Source organism: Squalius cephalus (genome assembly GCF_949319135.1).
Source record: "Squalius cephalus genome assembly, chromosome: 1".
Classification (NCBI taxonomy): Eukaryota; Metazoa; Chordata; class Actinopteri; order Cypriniformes; family Leuciscidae; genus Squalius; species Squalius cephalus.
Genome location: NC_137122.1, coordinates 21,580,288 through 21,601,243, shown reverse-complemented (window position 1 = coordinate 21,601,243; position 20,956 = coordinate 21,580,288). Strand labels below are relative to the sequence as shown.

The 20,956-nt window shown below is 40.7% G+C and overlaps 1 protein-coding gene across 1 annotated transcript; it reads left to right on the top strand.

Annotated features, from left to right (window-relative positions):
• The first annotated feature begins 12,051 nt into the window (after nucleotides 1-12,051).
• LOC307164352 (tripartite motif-containing protein 16-like) lies at nucleotides 12,052-20,500 on the top strand. The gene is made up of 6 exons (XM_079881147.1): nucleotides 12,052-12,725; nucleotides 12,959-13,054; nucleotides 17,224-17,457; nucleotides 17,548-17,698; nucleotides 17,826-17,888; nucleotides 19,397-20,500. The coding sequence occupies exons 1-6, from the start codon at nucleotides 12,117-12,119 to the stop codon at nucleotides 20,008-20,010; spliced, it is 1,767 nt and encodes a 588-aa protein (XP_079737273.1). The 5' UTR covers nucleotides 12,052-12,116; the 3' UTR covers nucleotides 20,011-20,500.
• The last annotated feature ends 456 nt before the right edge of the window (nucleotides 20,501-20,956 follow it).

Genomic DNA, 20,956 nt, shown 5'->3' with positions numbered 1-20,956 from the left:
CTTTAACCTATTGATTACACACACACACACACAGCGCACATTATCGTCCTTGTTTTCCGTTCATTTTCACTTTCACTGCTTCTCTTATTGAGGTTTGTGCATGTCTCCATATTAAATAAACGTTAATTAAAAACATTCAAACATGTTTGTTCGCTGTGTAAACATTCGTGACTCTTCATCTAGGACAGTAAGTCTCAAAGCAAACAGGAGTTGCGACAGAATGTACAACAACCGAGAAGTCACTCCGCGTCTCGCCATTGTCTTAATATGGTCTTTGTCTTAATATGGACAATCCATCCCGTGTGTCTTAATATGGTCACAACAGTGCCGTCTAGTGTGTAGAGGACAGAAAACACAGTACAGCGACTCATAGAAACCACAACACTGTGAACAAGCGCCATCCAGAGGCGAGGAAAACACAGTACAGCAGAACACAAGGAAGAATTTCATTAGTTTGCTTAGATAGCCACGTATTATCCAAAGTAATTCTTCACCAAGTTTCCGATAACATGATAAGTTATTAGTGTAAATATAAATGAGCATTCACTACACATTTTGCTGCACTTGTTTATAACGCACACAATGTTTCGTGTCAGTGTTACTGGGACATTTGTGTAGTTTTTTTCTTTTCTTTTTTTTTCTGAACTCGACCAACAGGTTTCTGAAAGCTCACTGCCTCTGCTATATCTTGATCATTAGTATGGATATATTTCAGATTTTAAGATTATTTTTTAGTTCATTATTTCATTCATTATTCCTCTGAGCTCACCTATTTGAAAAAAAAAAAAAAAAAAAAAGCATTAAAAATGTCTGTTTTCTACTGATAGGACTATACATTTATTGTAATACTGTAGGCCCTATATGACATACACATTCAGCTCATTCTAGAACATTCTCAGTTTTGTATTGCCAAGAAAATAAAACATTGTAGGCCTAATTCAAAATAAACAGCAGGTGTTTTGGTTTTGCTTGAATGAAAACAGTAGCCTAAACTGTGTAGTTTCATTTAATGTAGATCAGGTGACTTCACGGAAAGCAGAAAGTGTCCGACTCCACACCTCTCAGTCACGGATCAGTGAATCTTTAAAACGCCCCAAATACTTTCAGCTCGATAGGCTATTCAAATTTGTGGTGCTCATTGAGTCTCATTCTGAATGCAGGTTATTGCTGAATTCAACGATGAGAAAACACAGCAAATTTATTGAAATATAAAAAACGAAATTACTCTGAATTCTAAATGTTTCTTTCGTCAGTTTGTCTTCAGTACTAATGCATTTTTTTGTCACTATAATAAATATAATATCCAGAGTTACATTTCTACCTAGACAGATTGCACACATGCTTTTTGTGTTTTAGCTATATTTAAGTTTTCTGAGTGTTTCAACAGCAAAAAAATCCAATTATTAATATATTATATAAACTAAAAGTAAAATTATTCACAATGCTTCATGGGATGCAAATGCTATTTTATTTGTAATTGTAGCGGATCTCGTCTCACACCACAAGAAAACCCCCACGACACCACTGGCTTCGGTGGACCACGTCTGCAGTTTATTGACAAGAGGACAGACAATTAACACACACGCCTTCAGGTTCACTCTCTCTCTCAGCTGACTCTCTCCAGTCACAGGCTGTTCTCCGTTTTATACAATAAAGTCTTGTTTTACAACAATCAATTTCTCTGTGTCTTATTTATGGAAATTCACATTCACAAAAATCAAATTAAAGAAATAAAATTCCATTAAAAGTACATATTGTTACATTAAGATTTTAGCCAAAATATCTCAATTTGTTAGATCGTATTGTGGTTTTTTTCCCTTATTGTTGAACATACCTGCAGTTTATTGACAAGAGGACAGACAATTAACACACACGCCTTCAGGTTCACTCTCTCTCTCAGCTGAAGGATGTATGAGAAAAGACACATTAAGTACTGTCCTCCATTACAGAAACTGCAATTCATCTAATACAGGCCACACATATGGCTATAAACATACATTCTAGCATCCAAACTAAAGTTACAGACATTCAATATACAAAACAACATTTCTACAGACTCAATCCACCAAAATTATATTTCAAGAAATGTATTTACAAGGAAAAACCCGCACTCTAGTTTGGCGCGCGGGCGGCAACATCAAACAAACACGTGCGTTCATGAAACTCAGAAAATGCATCAAACTGTACTCAGAAAAGTGAATATATCAACTTGTTTCGGTTTCATGACATTTCTATGATAAATATTGACTTCGAACATCACTTTATACAGTATATTTTACTCTTAAATGAAGAGCACTGCACAGACATACCTGACTCTCTCCAGTCACAGGCTGTTCTGAGAGAGCAGGCGCGACCGGTCCATTATCACTGACGTCACTCACAGAACAAACTCAAAATGTTAATTATAAATAAAAATACACATTTTCCTTGTTGCAGAGAAAAATAAAAATTGCATTGAGAATGTTTAAAGTATTTGTTTTGACTTATATAACCGATTTAATTATTGAACAAATAAAAGTTTGCTGGAACAGTTACCATGAAAAACTCCATTCACTACACTCTCCCCTCCTAAATTTCAGCAAACTTTAAGGCTGTAGGTGAGACATTTTCCTTTAATGTAGAATTCCCAGACTTAAGTCATTCACGTGAATAGCAAAACATTTTGCTCGGGAGAAATATGCCCTTATAGCCTACATATTACCATAAATTCCCACAAAAAGTACTTCTCAAATCCTATCAAAGCTCACTCAGTTCTTAATTCTGGTCAATTCTTAAGTTCAGCTTAACATTTTACTTTAAGGATCAATTTAACTCTCTATCAAACTTGACACAATTTTGAGCAACTCTGCGAGAGGATCTTTTTGCCCCGATTCAGTCAAGATCATGCTCATACACTCGAGCAGGCGCCTGACAGGTTTCACTAGCCTTCCTGCCCTGGTTCTCACTGTTCCTTCACTTGGTTCTAAGGCAGTATCTGCTACAGTCACCGTTCTTAGGGACTTTCTCTGTCCATGTCCACTTTTGTAACTTGAGGCTTGGTGCTTAGAGCTTTTGAATGATCTGCTCATTGAACTGGCATTACTTGACATGACAATTGATTCACCTTGAACACTCTGATTGTCAACAGATTTTTGGAGCCTTTTTCCATCCCTACAGCATAAGTGATCTGGTTTACATCCATGTACACTATTGTCATCCTCAGACTGCTCACTGTCAGAGTCTGTATCTCTTGCTTCATGTTCATCGCTAGAACTTTCAGTATGTCCGCTTTCACTCCTTGTAGAAAGATCTTTCTCTCTTGTTTGACTTATGCAGACTGATTTTTCCAACTCTGTGACATGTTCTTTGGTCTCCTTTACAGCACATTTTCCAGTACTCTGAGGCGCTTTGAAAGCGGCACCTTGAAAAATCCATGCAGCCGTTCTACTGCTCCTTGATTCTCTTCCCATACTAAACAAAAATCTTTGATCTTCTGTTTGATCTTTTTCATCTCCTGACACTGTTGATAAGACTGTTGATTCAATGTCCGGCTCTTCCAATGGAAAGAAATTGACTGGAAGGAGGAAGTTACGATGGACAACTTTGCTTTTCTTTGTTGTGGGATTCTCAACTCTGTAGATGGGCATTGACGGATCTTTCCATATCACTACATGAACTGCTGAGTCCCACACATCCGCCAACTTTCCTTTTCCTCTTTCCTTTTTATTTACTAAGAGAACACGGTCTCCAACCTCCAGAGGAGCGCCCTTGGATCTTTTGTTATACCCTTGGGCCTGTTTTCTCTGTGCATCAGTAGTATTGCTTTTAGCAATGTGCACAGCTTCTCTAAGATCCTTCTGAAGAGATTTCACATACTCATCATAAGTCTGAACATCCTCATTTCTGAGGGCACTTCCAAACATGACGTCTACAGGTAACTTAGGAATCCTTCCAAACATTAAGTAGAAAGGCGCAAACCCTGTTGTTTCATGGGTAGTACAATTGTAGGAAAACGTGAGTGTCTGAATGATTTGCGGCCACTTTTCCTTTGCTCGAGGCGGCAAAGAGCGGATCATGCTCCCAAGGGTGCGATTAAACCTCTCTGTCTGGCCATTGCCCATAGGATGGTACGGTGTGGTATGGGACTTTTCAACACCAGACACCAGCAACAACTCCGCTATCAATTTGCTCTCGAAATTTGCACCTTTGTCAGAATGTATTCTCTGCGGAAAGCCATACACGCAGAAAAAGTTGTTCCACAATTTCTGAGCCACTACTTTGGCTGTTTGGTTGGGACAGGGGAACGCATGGGCTAGTTTTGTGAAATGGTCAGTTATGACCAGAACATCAATACTCTCTCCATGGGTTCCTTCTGCAGACCAGAAATCTATACATACGAGCTCAAGTGGTGCGTTCGTTCTGATAGACTCTAGTGGAGCCCTGGCCTCAGGTTCTTGCGTCTTCCCAACTACACATCGTTTACAGTGCGAGACATACTTCTTAACATCTGTGTCCATACCAGACCAGAAAAACCTCTGGCGTACAAGATGAAGGGTTCTGCTTTGTCCTTGATGGCCTGCATCGTCATGAGTTCCTCTGAGAGCAACAGTTCTCAGTGACAGGGGAAGCACAAGCTGATACCTGACTTTACCGACCCGATCTTTGGACCTGCGGTACAGAACTCCAACTTTTACTTCAAGCTTTTCCCAGTGTTTCAGAAGTCTCATTACTGGTGCAGTTTCATTGTCTCTCTCTCTACGTGATGGTCTCCTTTTCCTTTCGACAAAGAATGCAACACGGGACACAGTGGGATCTGCTTTCTGCTTCATCCGTATATCCTCCACAGAGAAGACTGGAAGAGTGCTGACACCTCCATGGACAAAAGTATTATTCTGGGCTAAATGAATACTCTGAACTGGACTACTGGCTTCCCAGTTGAGACAGGACTCAAAGACAGCTTTTACCCCTTCACTACTAACCACCTTCAGGTTCTCAACTTGAGAATCCATGCTGCTTTCACCCATTTGATGGTGCACATTCACTGATAACCGGAAAGTTTCCTGAATGGTTTCGGAAGTCACATGTTTAGATTTAGTCTCAAGTGCATCACAGACTTCTAATGTTTTGGCAAAAGGTCGGCGGCTCAAAAGATCAGCAGGGATGTTTTTGGTACCAGGTATGTATCTGAGATCAAAGTCAAAAGGGGCAAGCTTAGATACCCATCTCTGCTCGCAGGCATCTAGCTTTGGCTTTGACATTATATACGTGAGGGGGTTGTTATCAGTTAGCACTGTAAATTTAGTCCCCTTCAGCCAATGGGCGAATTTATCACAAACTGCCCACTTCAGTGCATAGAACTCTAACCTATGAGCAGGGTAATGGGACTGGGCTTTTGACAGGGTCTTACTTGCAAAAGCGACTGGTCTAGGTTTTGTCTCATCTTCTGGAATCTGACTCAAGACTGCACCAAAACCATCCAAAGATGCATCGGTAGACAAAAGAAAAGGTCTGTGGAAGTCTGGATGGGCAAGAACAACAGTGTGAGAAAGTGCATGTTTTATATTTTCTACAGCTGTGTCACACTCTGCAGTCCAGTCTTCAGGTCTTAAACGCCTAGGTTTGGGAACGAAGGGTTTCTTTTGTCCATGTCTTCTCCCGACTTTCTGTCCAGCAGTCAGTTTAAATAATGGTTTAGCTAAAGTCGAGAGACCTTCAATGAAATGGGAATAATAATTCGCCATCCCAAGAAAAGATTTAATTTTGGTTGGTGAAGGAGTCTTTCCGTCTGCTTCCATCAAGTCTGTGGATTTAATGTCACTGATTGCAGACACTTTTGCAGGATCGGTTGCTATGCCACTCTCAGTCACAATATGACCCAAAAACTTGACTGTTTTTCTCAAGAAATAGCACTTCTTTTGCGCCAGTTTCAGGTTATGCTCTTTAAGTCGGGAAAACACCATCTCCAGGCGATCAAGAGCTTCCTTCTCAGTTTTGCCAAAGACGAGTAGATCATCTAAGTAGCAAAGAAGCGAAAGGAAGTTCTGGTCTCCAAAAATAGATGTCATCATGCGTGAGAACGTAGCTGGGCTGTTACATAAACCTTGAGCCATACGATTATATTCATAAAGCCCTACTGGAGTTGTGCATGCCGTATATTTCCGATCATCCTCATGGATTGGAATGTTATAGAAGCCCGATGTTAAATCCATGGTGCTAAAATAACTATTTCCTCCTAATGATGCGAGGGCATCAGCTTGATGGGGCAAAGGATACGCATCCTTTTCTGTCCTTTGGTTGAGCCATCTAAAGTCTGTACATATCCTTAGCTCTCCAGAAGGTTTCCAGACTAAGACTAAAGGTGATGCCCATTCACTGTTTGATTTTTGAATGATACCCCGCTCCTCCATCTCATCCAATGTTTGTCTCAATTTCTGATAATGGGTGGGTGGAACCCTTCTGTAGGGCAGTCGGAAAGGCTTCTCATCTTTGAGTCGTATCCGATGAACAGTGTTCTTTACTTCACCGCAATCTAGCTTGTCACGAGAGAAGGTACTTTCATACTGTACTATGAGATCAGTCAGCTCTCCTTTCCAATAATCACTTACTTCACAGGACTCAATGTCAATTTCTGTCAGGCCCAGATCTCTCAACTTGGCTCTATAGTCAGACTGCAGCTTGCTTTTCTCATTGAGCTCATTAACTTGGACAATATTCTGCTGAACCCCTTCCTGCAGGTATTCTGTACTTTTTTCTGTGAGATCTAGTTCCTCTAGTGCAAGGCATGGGTGCACGTTAGCTATTTTAGTATTGCGGCGCAAAACAATGGGGCGGTCAATCATATTGATCACTCTCATAGGAATCCACTTATCACCCCAGAGTGGGCAAACACTGCGAGCTACCATAACATTTCTTGGTGCAGAACGGGAAGTGGAGGGTTCGAGCATTACTGTGCTTCCAACAGACAAGGGAACTTCTTCCTTTAACCTTCCCCAAACCAAATGTTCTTGCTGTGGCTCTAGTGTAAGACATTGTCGCAATACTACCGTGCCAACTCTCTGCGGTATCTTATCTCCATGCCAGCGGTCAACATTAGAAAGCACATTCAGCAGGGGTTCTTGAACATTATCTTGAACTGGTTGAGATAAGCTTTTCCAGTACCACTCAGTTTTCCTCATCTGCTGAGTCACATGCCTGATGACATTCGATCCAACTATCATTTCATCTTTTTGGCCTGGGACCACTAGAAAGTTGATTGTCATTTTACATTCAAGCATATCCACATTCAACTCATATGTGCACTTTGGTTTTGTTTCATTCCCTCCACAGCCAGTAAGTACTTTTTTAGTGGGTTTACTCGAATCTGTGCAGATCAAGTTCCAGTCTTTAAGCGTGCGTTCAGCTGTTTCACTCAATGTACAGGTAACAGATCCACTATCGACAAGAGCTAATAGTTTCACTTTCCCCTCAACTAATACTGGAGCATAGAACAGATCATCTTCATCATTAATTCTCTGGTAATTAGCTTTTGGAGCCTCACAGGTCGTCTTTTGCTGAACTGCAAGTCCTTCACTTACACTGTTTTGACTTAAGTGATCACTTGTAGTTACCTGAACAGTCAATGGGCTTTCTGGGGTCTTTACTTGTCTGATACCCACACTGTCCCCCCCACAATGCAGGTTTTCTAGTTTAAATGGTGCTCAGGTCTAGTGGCTATGCTGGCTGTGACTTGTTTTACTTGTCTTTTGTCAGGGCATTCAAAACCTCTGTGCCCTGTCTTGAAACACCTAAAACACAGCCCCTCCTTAAAACAGTGAGTCTTTGTCGTATGATCTTGAGCCCTACATATTTTGCAGGGGATTCAGGCACGACCTTGCCCTGTTCAGTTTTCTGTTCTTGCTCCTTCTGTTTGACTAGGAACTGCTCTAGTAGAGAAACCACTCGCCCGAGGAGAGCAGAATCTGAACCGCTTGGCTGATTAACTGCAGTGGACTGCTGTTGGGTCATGCACCAGGCGTTAGATGAGGTTTCATCAACCCTTCTCTCTCTATCTACTCTTATAGACTGTTTGTCTCTGTGGTGGCTGTCAATTAATGCTTGAATGTCTTGTGCATTCCAACTTTCCAATGGTTTGCTCCGAAGGGCAGTGTACAGAGCAGGCTCAGGACAATGCCTCACAAACATCATTGCCACTTCGTGACTAGGGTCTTCAACTCTTTTTCCTTGTCGGTTTAGGCATTCATCAGCTAGGTCAACTGCCTTATTTAGTCTGATCCAGTAATCCAAGCCACTTTCTGACTGCTTTGGCAAGGTGTCATAAAAGTCTCTTAAAGGTGTTGTGGAGGAAATTGCATCTCCAAAATGTTGCCTTAGAATTGAAAAGATGACATGTGGATCTCTAGCCACGTCAATCAGGGGATTGTTGCGAATACATGTCCTCACAACATCTTTAGCATGGCCCATTAGCTTGTCGAGAATCTCTTGGCCCTGTTCAGATGCACTGAAGCCCTTCTTGTTTAAGTAAGCTTGCATCAGTTCTTGCCATTCACTAATGGTGCATCGATCTGTCTTATCACCTCTAAAGGTAGGCGGTTCTTTGATATCTTGATGCCTAACAATTAGGTTCAAATTTGACAAATCAGGAATCTGAGGTGAAGGCTGTTGGGCATTAACATAATCTCTCTGGGGATTTGGCCCTGCAGATCTCAGGTTTGCAGAAATTTGGTTCCCTATTTCGCTACCCAGTTGCTTCATTAAATCTGCCATCGTTTGCCACTGATTCACTGGTTCGCCCACTGGGGGGCAGTATAGTCTTTCTCCATGAGGCACTGTTGTGTCACTACTCATGCCTAGCATAGTTGGGCTACTGGTTGAGGGACGTACTGGAGTGGCTAGATGTACTGGGCTGGCTGCCATATTTTGTTCCAGCATACTATTTAACTGAGCCCCTCTCCCCATTCCAGTAGAGAACCTATGTGAACTTAAAACACTACTCCTAACATAAACAGGTGTCACGTTTGCAGGATTAACATCTGCATCTGCCATGTGTTCTTGTGCTTTGTTGTGTGTAAAACCGTAACTGTCCATGTTTAATCACACTGCTTATCTACCACAAAAGTTCTGTTGACTGGTGATGTCGATGACTTTTCCCGGCGATCTGCAATGGCTGATCCCTTGATCCGGGTCACGGCACCAATTTGTAGCGGATCTCGTCTCACACCACAAGAAAACCCCCACGACACCACTGGCTTCGGTGGACCACGTCTGCAGTTTATTGACAAGAGGACAGACAATTAACACACACGCCTTCAGGTTCACTCTCTCTCTCAGCTGACTCTCTCCAGTCACAGGCTGTTCTCCGTTTTATACAATAAAGTCTTGTTTTACAACAATCAATTTCTCTGTGTCTTATTTATGGAAATTCACATTCACAAAAATCAAATTAAAGAAATAAAATTCCATTAAAAGTACATATTGTTACATTAAGATTTTAGCCAAAATATCTCAATTTGTTAGATCGTATAGTGGTTTTTTTCCCTTATTGTTGAACATACCTGCAGTTTATTGACAAGAGGACAGACAATTAACACACACGCCTTCAGGTTCACTCTCTCTCTCAGCTGAAGGATGTATGAGAAAAGACACATTAAGTACTGTCCTCCATTACAGAAACTGCAATTCATCTAATACAGGCCACACATATGGCTATAAACATACATTCTAGCATCCAAACTAAAGTTACAGACATTCAATATACAAAACAACATTTCTACAGACTCAATCCACCAAAATTATATTTCAAGAAATGTATTTACAAGGAAAAACCCGCACTCTAGTTTGGCGCGCGGGCGGCAACATCAAACAAACACGTGCGTTCATGAAACTCAGAAAATGCATCAAACTGTACTCAGAAAAGTGAATATATCAACTTGTTTCGGTTTCATGACATTTCTATGATAAATATTGACTTCGAACATCACTTTATACAGTATATTTTACTCTTAAATGAAGAGCACTGCACAGACATACCTGACTCTCTCCAGTCACAGGCTGTTCTGAGAGAGCAGGCGCGACCGGTCCATTATCACTGACGTCACTCACAGAACAAACTCAAAATGTTAATTATAAATAAAAATACACATTTTCCTTGTTGCAGAGAAAAATAAAAATTGCATTGAGAATGTTTAAAGTATTTGTTTTGACTTATATAACCGATTTAATTATTGAACAAATAAAAGTTTGCTGGAACAGTTACCATGAAAAACTCCATTCACTACATAATCATAGATTGTAATGTTGAAATTCACCTTGTTTGATTGGGTTGCTTCATGGTTTGCTCAATCCTGCTCAATATCCTGCAGAGTTTAATTACAACCCAGTTCCACCACAACACTTGCCTGGAAGTTTCTACACAGCAAAGACCCCAGTTAATTTATCACGGTAACACTGAAGCAGTCTTGAAGATTATGAGATAATTAAATAATTAAGATAATCAAACACAGTTAAAGCAGATTTTTTTTTTTTTTTTTTTTTTTTAACAAAAAGCCAAGGGTCAAGAGCTCAAATATATCAAACACTGATCATCACAATGGTGACACAAATGGTGACTCTTTCCTTTGATTCTACTTGTTAACAGCAGGTGTCTTGACTAATGGTCAATAATCAGTCAATTAATCTCTTAATTATCTCATTAACTTTAACACTGCTTCAGTGTTCTTTTTAACACTCTTGAGTGTGGACTTAAAATCTGAGTTAATTTAACACTGTTTTCTTTTTTTCTTTTTTCTTTTTTTGCTGTGTAGTGAATAGCTGGACCCTCCAGGAGCAGGTTTGATCACCACTTCCCTATAGGTAAAATATTTCTAAAATCAAGGGCACTGAAAAAAAAAATTCTGTCACTGTATTACACTAACACATTACCATGTTTATACAACATTGCGTGCAAACTTTCATTTTACTGGAACATTGTGTGCATAGTTTCTCTAGCTTTGTTTCAGATCTCATCCAACCACATTCCCAAACATAAACTTTCCTCAAAGTTCAGCGCTTGTTCTACTTTATAAAAATGAAGTTTATATTATTTTAAAATTATTTTTCCACATAGTTCTTATTTGCATCGGAAAAGATGAATTGTTATAGAAATTCAATCATAATTACTAATAGCATGTTAAAATTAATATGTTGGACTCTGCTTCTGTATTTGGATAAATAGCCTTTTTAAACGTACTGAGATTCCATGTATTGGTATATAGTTGATATGATCTATGTATATGATGAGTCGATCTATTGGACATCAGAGAGTCTCTCTCCGTTTGCTGCAGTCTCAATCATGATCCAGTTATTATATTGTGATGTAACATGATTTTAATTATTGTGTGGTGTAGTTGGCGATGCTAGTACTATTAAAGTACAGAAATCAGTTTGCAGAGTTAAATCATAATCAGTTCATCATATTTTAGACAACTTTGTTGTCTACACTGTAGTTATTAAAAATAACACTGAAATGAACAAGTTACAGTAAGTCACGCCCTGCAGAAAAAACAGTTTCTCAGTACTAATAGCATGTTAAAATTAATATGTTGGACTCTGCTTCTGTATTTGGATATATAGCCTTTTTAAACGCACTATGAGATTCCATGAATTGGTATATGATATTGGTATATTGGTATATATTGGTATAGAATTGGTATATGATATTTTCTATGTATATGATGAGTCGATCTATTGGACATCAGTGAGTCTCTCTCTGTTTGCTGCAGTCTCAATCATGATCCAGTTATTATATTGTGATGTAACATGATTTTAATTATTGCGTGGTGTAGTTGGCGATGCTAGTACTATTAAAGTACAGAAATCAGTTTGCAGAATTAAATCATAATTAGTTCATCGTATTTTAGACAACTTTGTTGTCTAAACACTGTAGTAAAAAAAAAAAAAAAAAAAAAAAAAAACACTGAAATGAACAAGTTACAGTTGTGAAGTTATTTAAAAAAAAAACTGAAATGAAGTCACAGCCTGCAGAAAAACCTGTTTCTTAGGTATGTTACCAGGAAGATATATAAACCCTTCAGTTGGAAGGAACTCTACTGTGGAGCTGCAGTGTGTATCGTCTCTCTATCTGTGTGTTCATTTACAGTGAAATGGCAGAAGCCAGTTTCTCATGGGCTGAGGACCAGTTCAGCTGTCCAGTGTGTCTGGATCTCCTGAAGGATCCAGTGACGATTCCCTGTGGACACAGTTACTGTAAGGAATGCATCTCAGATTGCTGGGATCAAGAGGATCAGAAGGGAATCTACAGCTGCCCTCAGTGCAGGAAAACCTACGTACGAAGACCAGTTTTAAGTAAGAATGTGGTGTTTGCTGGGATGGTGGAGAAACTCAAGACAATGAGACTCCAATCTGCTCCTGTTCCTCCTCCTGCTGCTCCTGTAGTTCCTCACACTGGATCTGGAGATGTGCAGTGCGACTCCTGCACTGGAAATAAACAGAAAGCAGTGAAGTCGTGTCTGGAGTGTCGAAGCTCTTACTGTCAAATTCACCTTGAACAGCATGAGAGTCTCTTCAGAGGTAAAGGACACAATCTGATGGACGGCACTGGACGACTGCAGGAGATGATCTGCCCTCGACATGGTAAAATGCTGGAGATTTACTGCCGTACCGACCAGCGGTGTATCTGTATGCTGTGTATGGTGGATGAACACAGAAATCATGACACTGTATCAATTGGAGTGGCAAGAACAGAGAAACAGGTACTGCTCCTTACTGGATCTCATGAGCAACATGATATCATGATGTTTCTCTCCTCATTTGTTATGTGATTTTTCTCTCAATCAGGGAAACTGTTGTAATTGATTATGTTTTAGAAAGATAGAAATTGTGTCTTTGATCAAATAAATGCAGACTTAAGTGACTTAAAAATAAATAAGATACCTGTTTACAAAAACATTTTTTTTTCATTTAATTATATATCTGTTTTCGGCAGAAACATTGTGATGAAACACAGAGAAACATCCAGAAAACAATCCAGCAGAGAAAGAAAGATCTAAAGCAGATGAGAGAGGCTGTGGAGTCTCACAAGGTGAGTTTGGAGAAGTTTGAGAAGTCTCCTTCACACTCTTAAAAATAAAGATGCCAGGAAGAAACAATCCTGTAGAAGGACTTTTGTTTCTCTGAAGAAGTCCTCAGTGAAAGGTTTATTAAAAATGATATGACTATGATAATATGATAATTTGCAAAAGGGCTGCGTTGTGGTCTTGTCTTGGTGTAGTTACAGGTCCACAATCTAATCTGGATATGGCCCGGATCCGGCTGATTGTGGTAAACTCGAGATAAGAGATAGACAGACTAATATTAGCGTACAGGTCCCATTCTTCTAACAATGTAACAAGTACATTGAATGTTGTGGGAAGTGTTCCCAGTTCCATTTGACCTACTTTATGCAGCCTAACAATCTAAATGTATAGAAATGTCATAGTGTGTTTTGTGTATGCTACGTTGATGTCTTTAATCTAGATTTAAAATGACATAGTGTGTCTGCTTCCTGAATAATGCTAGGAAGACTATTACAGAGTTTGGGTACTAAATAGGAAAAGGATCTACCGGCTGCAGTCCACAATTATTGGTATAGTGATTTTCACAATACACATCTTATCAAATCGTGTTTATGTAAAATTATTTTGATACAGTTGATTTTTATATTTTAGATATTATCAAGTGGTCAGAATTTTGAGACCGCAATAGATGTGAAGGACTATAATGCGTTAAGAGCTTGCTCAAGTGATGCAACTGATCTGCGTTAGTCATTGAGCGCATATGTCATATCTTAGATATATTTTAAGATGGAAAACTGCTGTTTTACAAATGCTAGAAATGTGGCTTTTAAATGAAAGATTGGTATTAAAGAGCGCACCCAGGTTCCTAACTGTTGACCAAAACTTGACAGAGCAGCCATCCTGTGTTAGACTGTATTCTAAGTATTATGTGCAGAGGTTTTTGGTCCAATAATTAAAACGTCAAGGTTACCAATGTAACCCTCATTCCCTGAAGGAGGAAACAGAGATGTTACATCAGAGTGACTGAAGAATTGGGATCTCGCCTGAGAGCTCAATCACCTTTGAGTGTAACAAAACAAGCTAATAGACATTGGAAAGCGAAATTTGCGTTGCGAACCCCGCCCCGCGGAACAGATATACAAGGAAGCGCGGTGCACTCATTCAGTTAAGTTTTGCGCTGAGGAGCTGAGACGGTAAATCCCGGCTGGGTCTGCCTCCTCCACGGGCAGCTCTTGCAGGTTCACCACCTGACCCCTCAAAGGGGTGGAGGGAACCTTAGGCACATATCCAGGCCGGGGTCTCAAGATCAGATTTAGCCGGCCAAATTCCAGGCACAATTACAGAAAAAGGACCGATCTGATCGGGCACTTTCAGGGGTTTTCTCGGCGATAAGAACAACACTCAACGAACAGGTTCCACTTCAGAGTGTAAGCGTGCCTCGTTTCCCGGTGGTAGATCAGTAGATAACTCAAGTCCCCCACACGTGGAGGATCCAGAGGCCATAGGTCTCTGAGAAAGCAGGTCCTTCCCCAGAGGGATTCACCAGGGAGGGACTGTAGCAGGGAGAATTAGATCAGGGAACCAGGTCCGGTTGGGCTAGTAAGGCACAACTAGCAAGACCTGCTCCTCATCTTCCCTGACCTTGCACAGTGTCTGTGCAAGTAGGCTCACTGGGGGAAACGAATACTTGCGTAGGTCCCGTTGCCAGATGTGTGTCAACACAACTGGGAGTGGGACATGTCCGGAGAGGCAAACAGGTCTACCTGTGTGGCCCCGAAACATTTCCAAATCAGCTTGACTGTCTGGTGGTGGAGTCTCCATTCTCCAAGGAGTGTGGGCTGTAATGAGAGCTCATCGACTGCGCGATTGAGATCGCCCAGATTGTGAATGGCTCAGTTGTGACATTGCAATGAAGCGTAGACCACCCTGATGGTTGATGGTCCAGACCAGTACATGCTGGCCCTGTAGCAGCGATCTGAAGAGGCGCAGGGTGAGTCGTACTGCTAGCAACTCGAGGCAGTTGATGTTCCACTGCAGTCGAGGTCCTATCCATGCTTCTCCTGCCCATAGAAAAGCAAGGTCTGACCATGGGCTGAAGGTTTGACAGCAGGCCGGGGTGATTACCACCTGGTGCTTGCAGCGTTGCCATGCCCATCTCGGGACTCGGTCATGTAGCCAGTGCTGAAGCGGTCTCATATGAAGCAACCCAAGCGGTGTGACTACAGATGCAGATGCCATATGCCCCAGGAGCCTCTGAAATAGTTTCAGTGGAACCACTGTCCTGCCTCTGAACGAGATCAGGCAGTTCAGAACCGTCTGAACAAGTTTGTCTGTGAGACGCGTTGCATAGTAGACCTAATTCAACTACATACCAAGAAAAGAGATGCTCTGCATGGGGGAGAGTTTGGCTCTTTTCCCAGTTGACCCAAAGCCCAAGTGGCTTAGGTGCCTGATCACCAAGTCCCTGTGTTCACACATCTGCACTCGTGAGTGGGCCAGGATGAGCCAGTCGTTGTAGTTGAGGATGCGATTACAGTGTTCCCTCAGAGGGGCAAGGGCCACCTCCGCGATTTTCGTGAAGATGTGGGACAACAGTGACAGCCCGAAGGGAAAGACCTTGTACTGATCTGCTCGCCCCCCTCAAACGCAAAGCGTAGAAATGGTTTCTGTAGAGGATTGAGATCAATTGAGACATAAAAGTATGTGTCCTTCAGGTCACTGCAAACCAATCTTGGGGTTGAATGTAACTGAAAATGCACTTCCATCTTAACATCTTGAATGGGAGCTTGTGCAGGGCCTGATTCAGGACATGCAGGTCCAATATTGGTTTTAACCCACCGCTTTTCTTGGGTACAATGAAATAGGGGCTTCGCCTGGAGGGACCGGCTCTATTGCGTCTTTTGCTAGTAGGACTACAATCTCTGCACACAGGACAGAAGCATCACTGAGGTGAACCGGATGCCACTGAATCTTGGGGGGATGCCTGATGACCTAAATCTCATAGCTGAGTCTGACAGTCCGAATGAACCAGCGAGATGAGTGGGGAAGCGAGTCTCGACCGCAGCATCGAGAGGGTCGAGACGAGGCAGAGATCATGACTGTCAGATGGATACAGGAAACGTCAGCATCCAGAAACACACGGGTGGAATGACATCTTTAAAAGGATGCAAAATCACACACATGCTTGCTCTTTTAGAGAAAGCTCTTTTAGTGCTGACATGGGAGATGGAGATGGTCGAGATGGTTTTAAGAGTTTAACACTAGGGGCCCTATTTTAACGATCTGAAACGCAAGTGTCAAAGCGCAAAGCGCAAGTAACTTTGTGGGCGGGTCTTGGCGCTGTTGCTCTTTTCACGGCGGGATAAATGACTCTTGCGCCCGGCACAAATCTAAAATGGGTTGGTCTGAAGTAGCTTCATTATTCATAGGTGTGGTTTGGGCGTAACGTGAAATAAACCAATCAGAGCGTCATCTCACATTCCCTTTAAGAGCAGGCGCGCTTGTTCTATGGTGGATTCCTATTATAACGGCGGATTTGCCAGGCGCGCGCCAGGAGCGGTTCACAGCCGAGGAGAGCAATGCTCTCGTCAGGGACGTTGGGGATGGAGAAACCCACCCAAATTAACTTCGGTTAAAAAGGCGTATGATAATTTGGGTAAATGTGTAAGCTACATGTATGCTTTTATAATAAATTGTCTATCTATCTATCTATCTATCTATCTATCTATCTATCTATCGTAATAATGTATGATTTGCAAAAATGAAAACTGCTGCTTCTGTGTAGATGAGAGAATCAAAGTGTATGCGCGTTGTGCACACGCTACATTGATTATGGCCAAGCATGCGCCCTTAAAATAGCTATGAATAACATGCGCAACGCGCCACTGACTTTAAACTATTTTTTCCTGGTTAGTGGCGCAATTGTTTTATAAACCTGCAAAATAGCATGAAGGAACGTTTGCGCCGGAACACGCCTCCTTTTTTGCGCTGAACCGCCCAGGGAGCGCAAGTTCATTCCCTAGTTTAGCGACGTGCTTCTGTGGAGGGAAAAGCGCGCTTTGCGCGGGTGCAAAATAGGAATGATACATGCGTCGGTGTACAAAGTCAATTGCGCTGGGTGCAAGATAGGGCCCTAGAGCTCTATGTCTGTGTGAGCTGCCATTAAGAGCAGATTGTAATGTGTGTTCTATAACAGCGCTCTGCACAGACGGCAGTTGAGGCAAGTGAGAGGATCTTCACTGAGCTCATCCGCTCCATTGAGAAACGTCGCTCTGAGGTGAAGCAGCTGATCAGAGATCACGAACGAGTTGCAGTGAACCAAGCTGAAGAACGACTGGCACGACTGGAGCTGGAGCTCGATGATCTGAGATGGAAAGAGACTGAACTGAAACAGTTTTTAAACACAGATGATCATATTCATTTCCTCAAGGTAACATATATCTTCTTTAACACAGGACTGAAGACTTCAACAGACTTCTCTAATTGCACAGAGTTTATGTTTTTGTCTTTGTGTCTATAGAGTTGCCCGTCTGTCTCTCTCTCTGGATCTACAGACGACTTCACTGTCAGTTCTCGCCCCAATTTTGATGAAGTAGTGAAATCTGTCTCTCAACTCAGAGACAAACTGCAGCAGTTCTGCACAGACGAGATAGAAAGGTTATCTAAAACAGGTAAATACTGATTTACTCAGAAAAGAGTTGAGCACTGTTGATTAAATATAAAATGGTAGTAGTTTAATTCTCGTCATGGGAATTAAAGGGCTGGCACTGATGCACAGATGTTCTTTGGTGTTCTTAGTGAAAACCGTCCAGATCATTGTCCCGAGTCGCCAGTTTACGACTAGGAAGGAGTTTCTACAATGTAAGTTACAATGAAAACACACACAAACACTGGCAATCACTGGGAGATCATCTTGATCTTCTGTGCTAATTAAACATGATGATCTAAACAGGGATTCGTTCCAGAACCAGATAAATTCATTGGAGTGAGATGTAAACTTGGGTTTTTGTTTTTAGAAACGTTATGGACATAGAGATGTGCCCTTCAGAATGGAACGCAGCCATTAGTAAAGAAAGTGATTTCTGAGAAATACTGTTGAAAGTGTGATTCAAGGTGTTTTTTACAACCTGATCTCATGAGAAAAAAAATCTATTTTACAAGGTGGCTAATTCCTATGAATTCATACAACTTGATCTGTATGAAAATATACGATTTTTTAGGGTTTAAACATCGGGTACGAAAATGTATGAATGGGATTGTACAAATTTGTTTCCAAATTCACCAAAGCGTTAAATAGTTGTGCATTGTTAAATGTAAGATTGTGTTGTTCATTCTGACACCATCAGTTATGCCAAACCTCATAAATCTGTGTTAAGGTATGTTTATCAAAATAATACTGATAAAAATAGACCCACTTTATCAGTATTTAAATAGTAGGCATTGGCTATCATATCGAACTAAGGCACTTTACTAATGCAGTACATACATTTTCAAAAGAAAAGTTTTTCTGTTGCTGTGTATTTGATAAATTTATCAAATCTGTGATAAAGTATGCAAACACTGCACGATCATCACTACCGGATGCAGAAAGTAAATTGATGTCTCCATTTTCAAATCTTCTCTCGCCTGGCGATCGGTTACATCCATCTCCAACTATTAATGCTGTTTTCTCACCACTGTACGGTGATTGTTACGTGTTTATTTTGTTATTAAGAGGAAAGCATGTAGCCATCTTAATGCCACTCTCATTGGTGTGGCATTCGCTAACAATATTTTGCTTGTCAAGCATTTTGAATTTCTTTTTACCCCTAAACATATAACGTGCGACAGCATTGATGTAAAATGCTTTTGTGTGTCCCGTTACAGAGTTCGGATTTATCTTTTGAATGAAATGTGACTGTGTTCACAGTGCAGGATTAAAATCTTGAATTTCAGTGAATAAATCTTCACACTATACCTTGCAAAAAGATACCACAAAGTTTCAGGAGAGTTGAAATGCAGAAAGCGCTTGACCATGCTTCAGTTTTGGTGCCTTAGGAGTGAGAAGAGTTGATACCTTTTTTTTTTTTTGCACATAATATTTAGCATAGATTTGTACAAATAAATGTTCAAGATGAAAAACATGTAAAATAAGGAAATCATTGTTTTTTTTTATGTCTGATTAATTAATTTATCAAAATAGTTGTTAGTTGCAGCCCTAAATGAAGATCTGCTTAAAGTGAATTGAGGTTTCATTCATGATCGTACAAGTCAAAGAGACACGTCAAATTATAATTATTATGAAATGATGATACTAATGAAGAGACCAATTAATATGTTAAAATATTTATATAATGTCAAATGAGTGATTATGTGTTTATCTCCATCAGATTCCCGTCTGTTGACTCTGGATCTGAACTCAGTGAATCATTGGCTCCGTCTGTTTGAGGGAAACACAGTGATCACTTACTCTGACACATGTCTGCCATATCCTGATCATCCAGACAGATTTGATTGTTGGACCGAGGCGTTGTGTACAGAGAGTGTGACTGGACGCTGTTACTGGGAGGTGGAGTGGGCTGGTGAAGGGAGATCAGGAGTGGATATAGGAGTGACATATAAGAGCATCAGCAGGAAGGGAGAAGGTCCTGAAAGTGCAGCTGGACGAAACAATCAGTCCTGGAGTTTGTTCTGCTCTCCAGACTACTGTTCATTCTGGCACAATAACATTGAGACTGTTCTTCCTGTAGTCAGTGTCTCCAGTAGAATTGGAGTATATGTGGATCACGGCGCAGGGATTTTGTCCTTCTACAGCGTCTCAGACACAATGAGCCTCATCCACAGAGTCCAGGCCACATTCACTCAGCCGCTCTACGCCGTGTTTGGATTAGATAGACAGACAGCGGTGAAACTATCTAACCGATTAAATAATTCAGATATTCTACAGATTCTTAATCCAGATCTTCTAGGAGCTTTGTTATTTCGCAGAATGATGATGTCATGAGGCGTATTTACTAGTCCGAAATACCACTACTGAACGAGCTGGTATGCTAGTATTTTCAAAGGCTTTTCAGATCTGAAGTAGCCTCTGTATATCAAAAGCGTTGTATTTTCCTGGATGTTCATAAAACATAAGTCTGTCATTTCTCTTTTGCGGAGTCAGTTGTTTGATTAAAATAAATGGTTTCGTTTCTGCATTACTGGAACATTGTGTGCATATTTTTCTCTGATCACAGTTAAAGACATCTCTGACTTCTGTACCAACAGGATTTGTCGGTTTCTGAAAGCTCAATGCTTCTGCTACTTTTAGATTATCAGTATGGTCTATTTTCATGCTGACTATATACTGTATAAAAAAAGACATATATACACATTTAAAATGGTTTCTTCTGATAGGACTTATTATAATATTGTATATAGGCTGCTACTTGGTGTTAAGATTTTATTTATTTTTTGATGATGCTAATAACAATCATTAAATGCATTTGTATCCAAACACCTTCAGTTCTGCTGACTCTGCACACACCTTTATTGAAGGTAGAATTTTAGACTCAGATTCATATAACATTTAATGTGGTATAATCAATATCAGGTTTCTCATCATCATATATTTTCTTTTATATATACAGGCACGATTCTTGGCATATATAGAAAGTGAGCTGGCAGATATCAAGGGTGGTCTTTTTTCTCTCTTTTATTTTTATTTTTATAGATATCAATAGATAGATATGGATATATAGCTGGGTAGATGTATAGTGCTGGGTTAGACCAAAGTCCCTTTAAGATTATATAAAGTCTTTGGTTAGACCCACTCTGAAGTACACCCTCAGAAAAAAAAGGAACAAATCTGTCACTGGGGCAGGAACCTAGGTACAAAAGTGAAAAGGTACATCTTTACCATACCCAGACAGCAAGCAACCATCGAAACAATGTTAAAACAATGTTAATGT

Excerpts from the sequence above, each read along its gene's own strand:
- LOC307164352 (XM_079881147.1), top strand. The coding sequence starts at position 12,117 with ATGGCAGAAGCCAGTTTCTCATGGGCTGAGGACCAGTTCAGCTGTCCA. Across the intron at positions 12,726-12,958 it reads TGGCAAGAACAGAGAAACAG|AAACATTGTGATGAAACACA; the intron begins GTACTGCTCCTT and ends TGTTTTCGGCAG. Across the intron at positions 17,889-19,396 it reads TAGGAAGGAGTTTCTACAAT|ATTCCCGTCTGTTGACTCTG; the intron begins GTAAGTTACAAT and ends TATCTCCATCAG.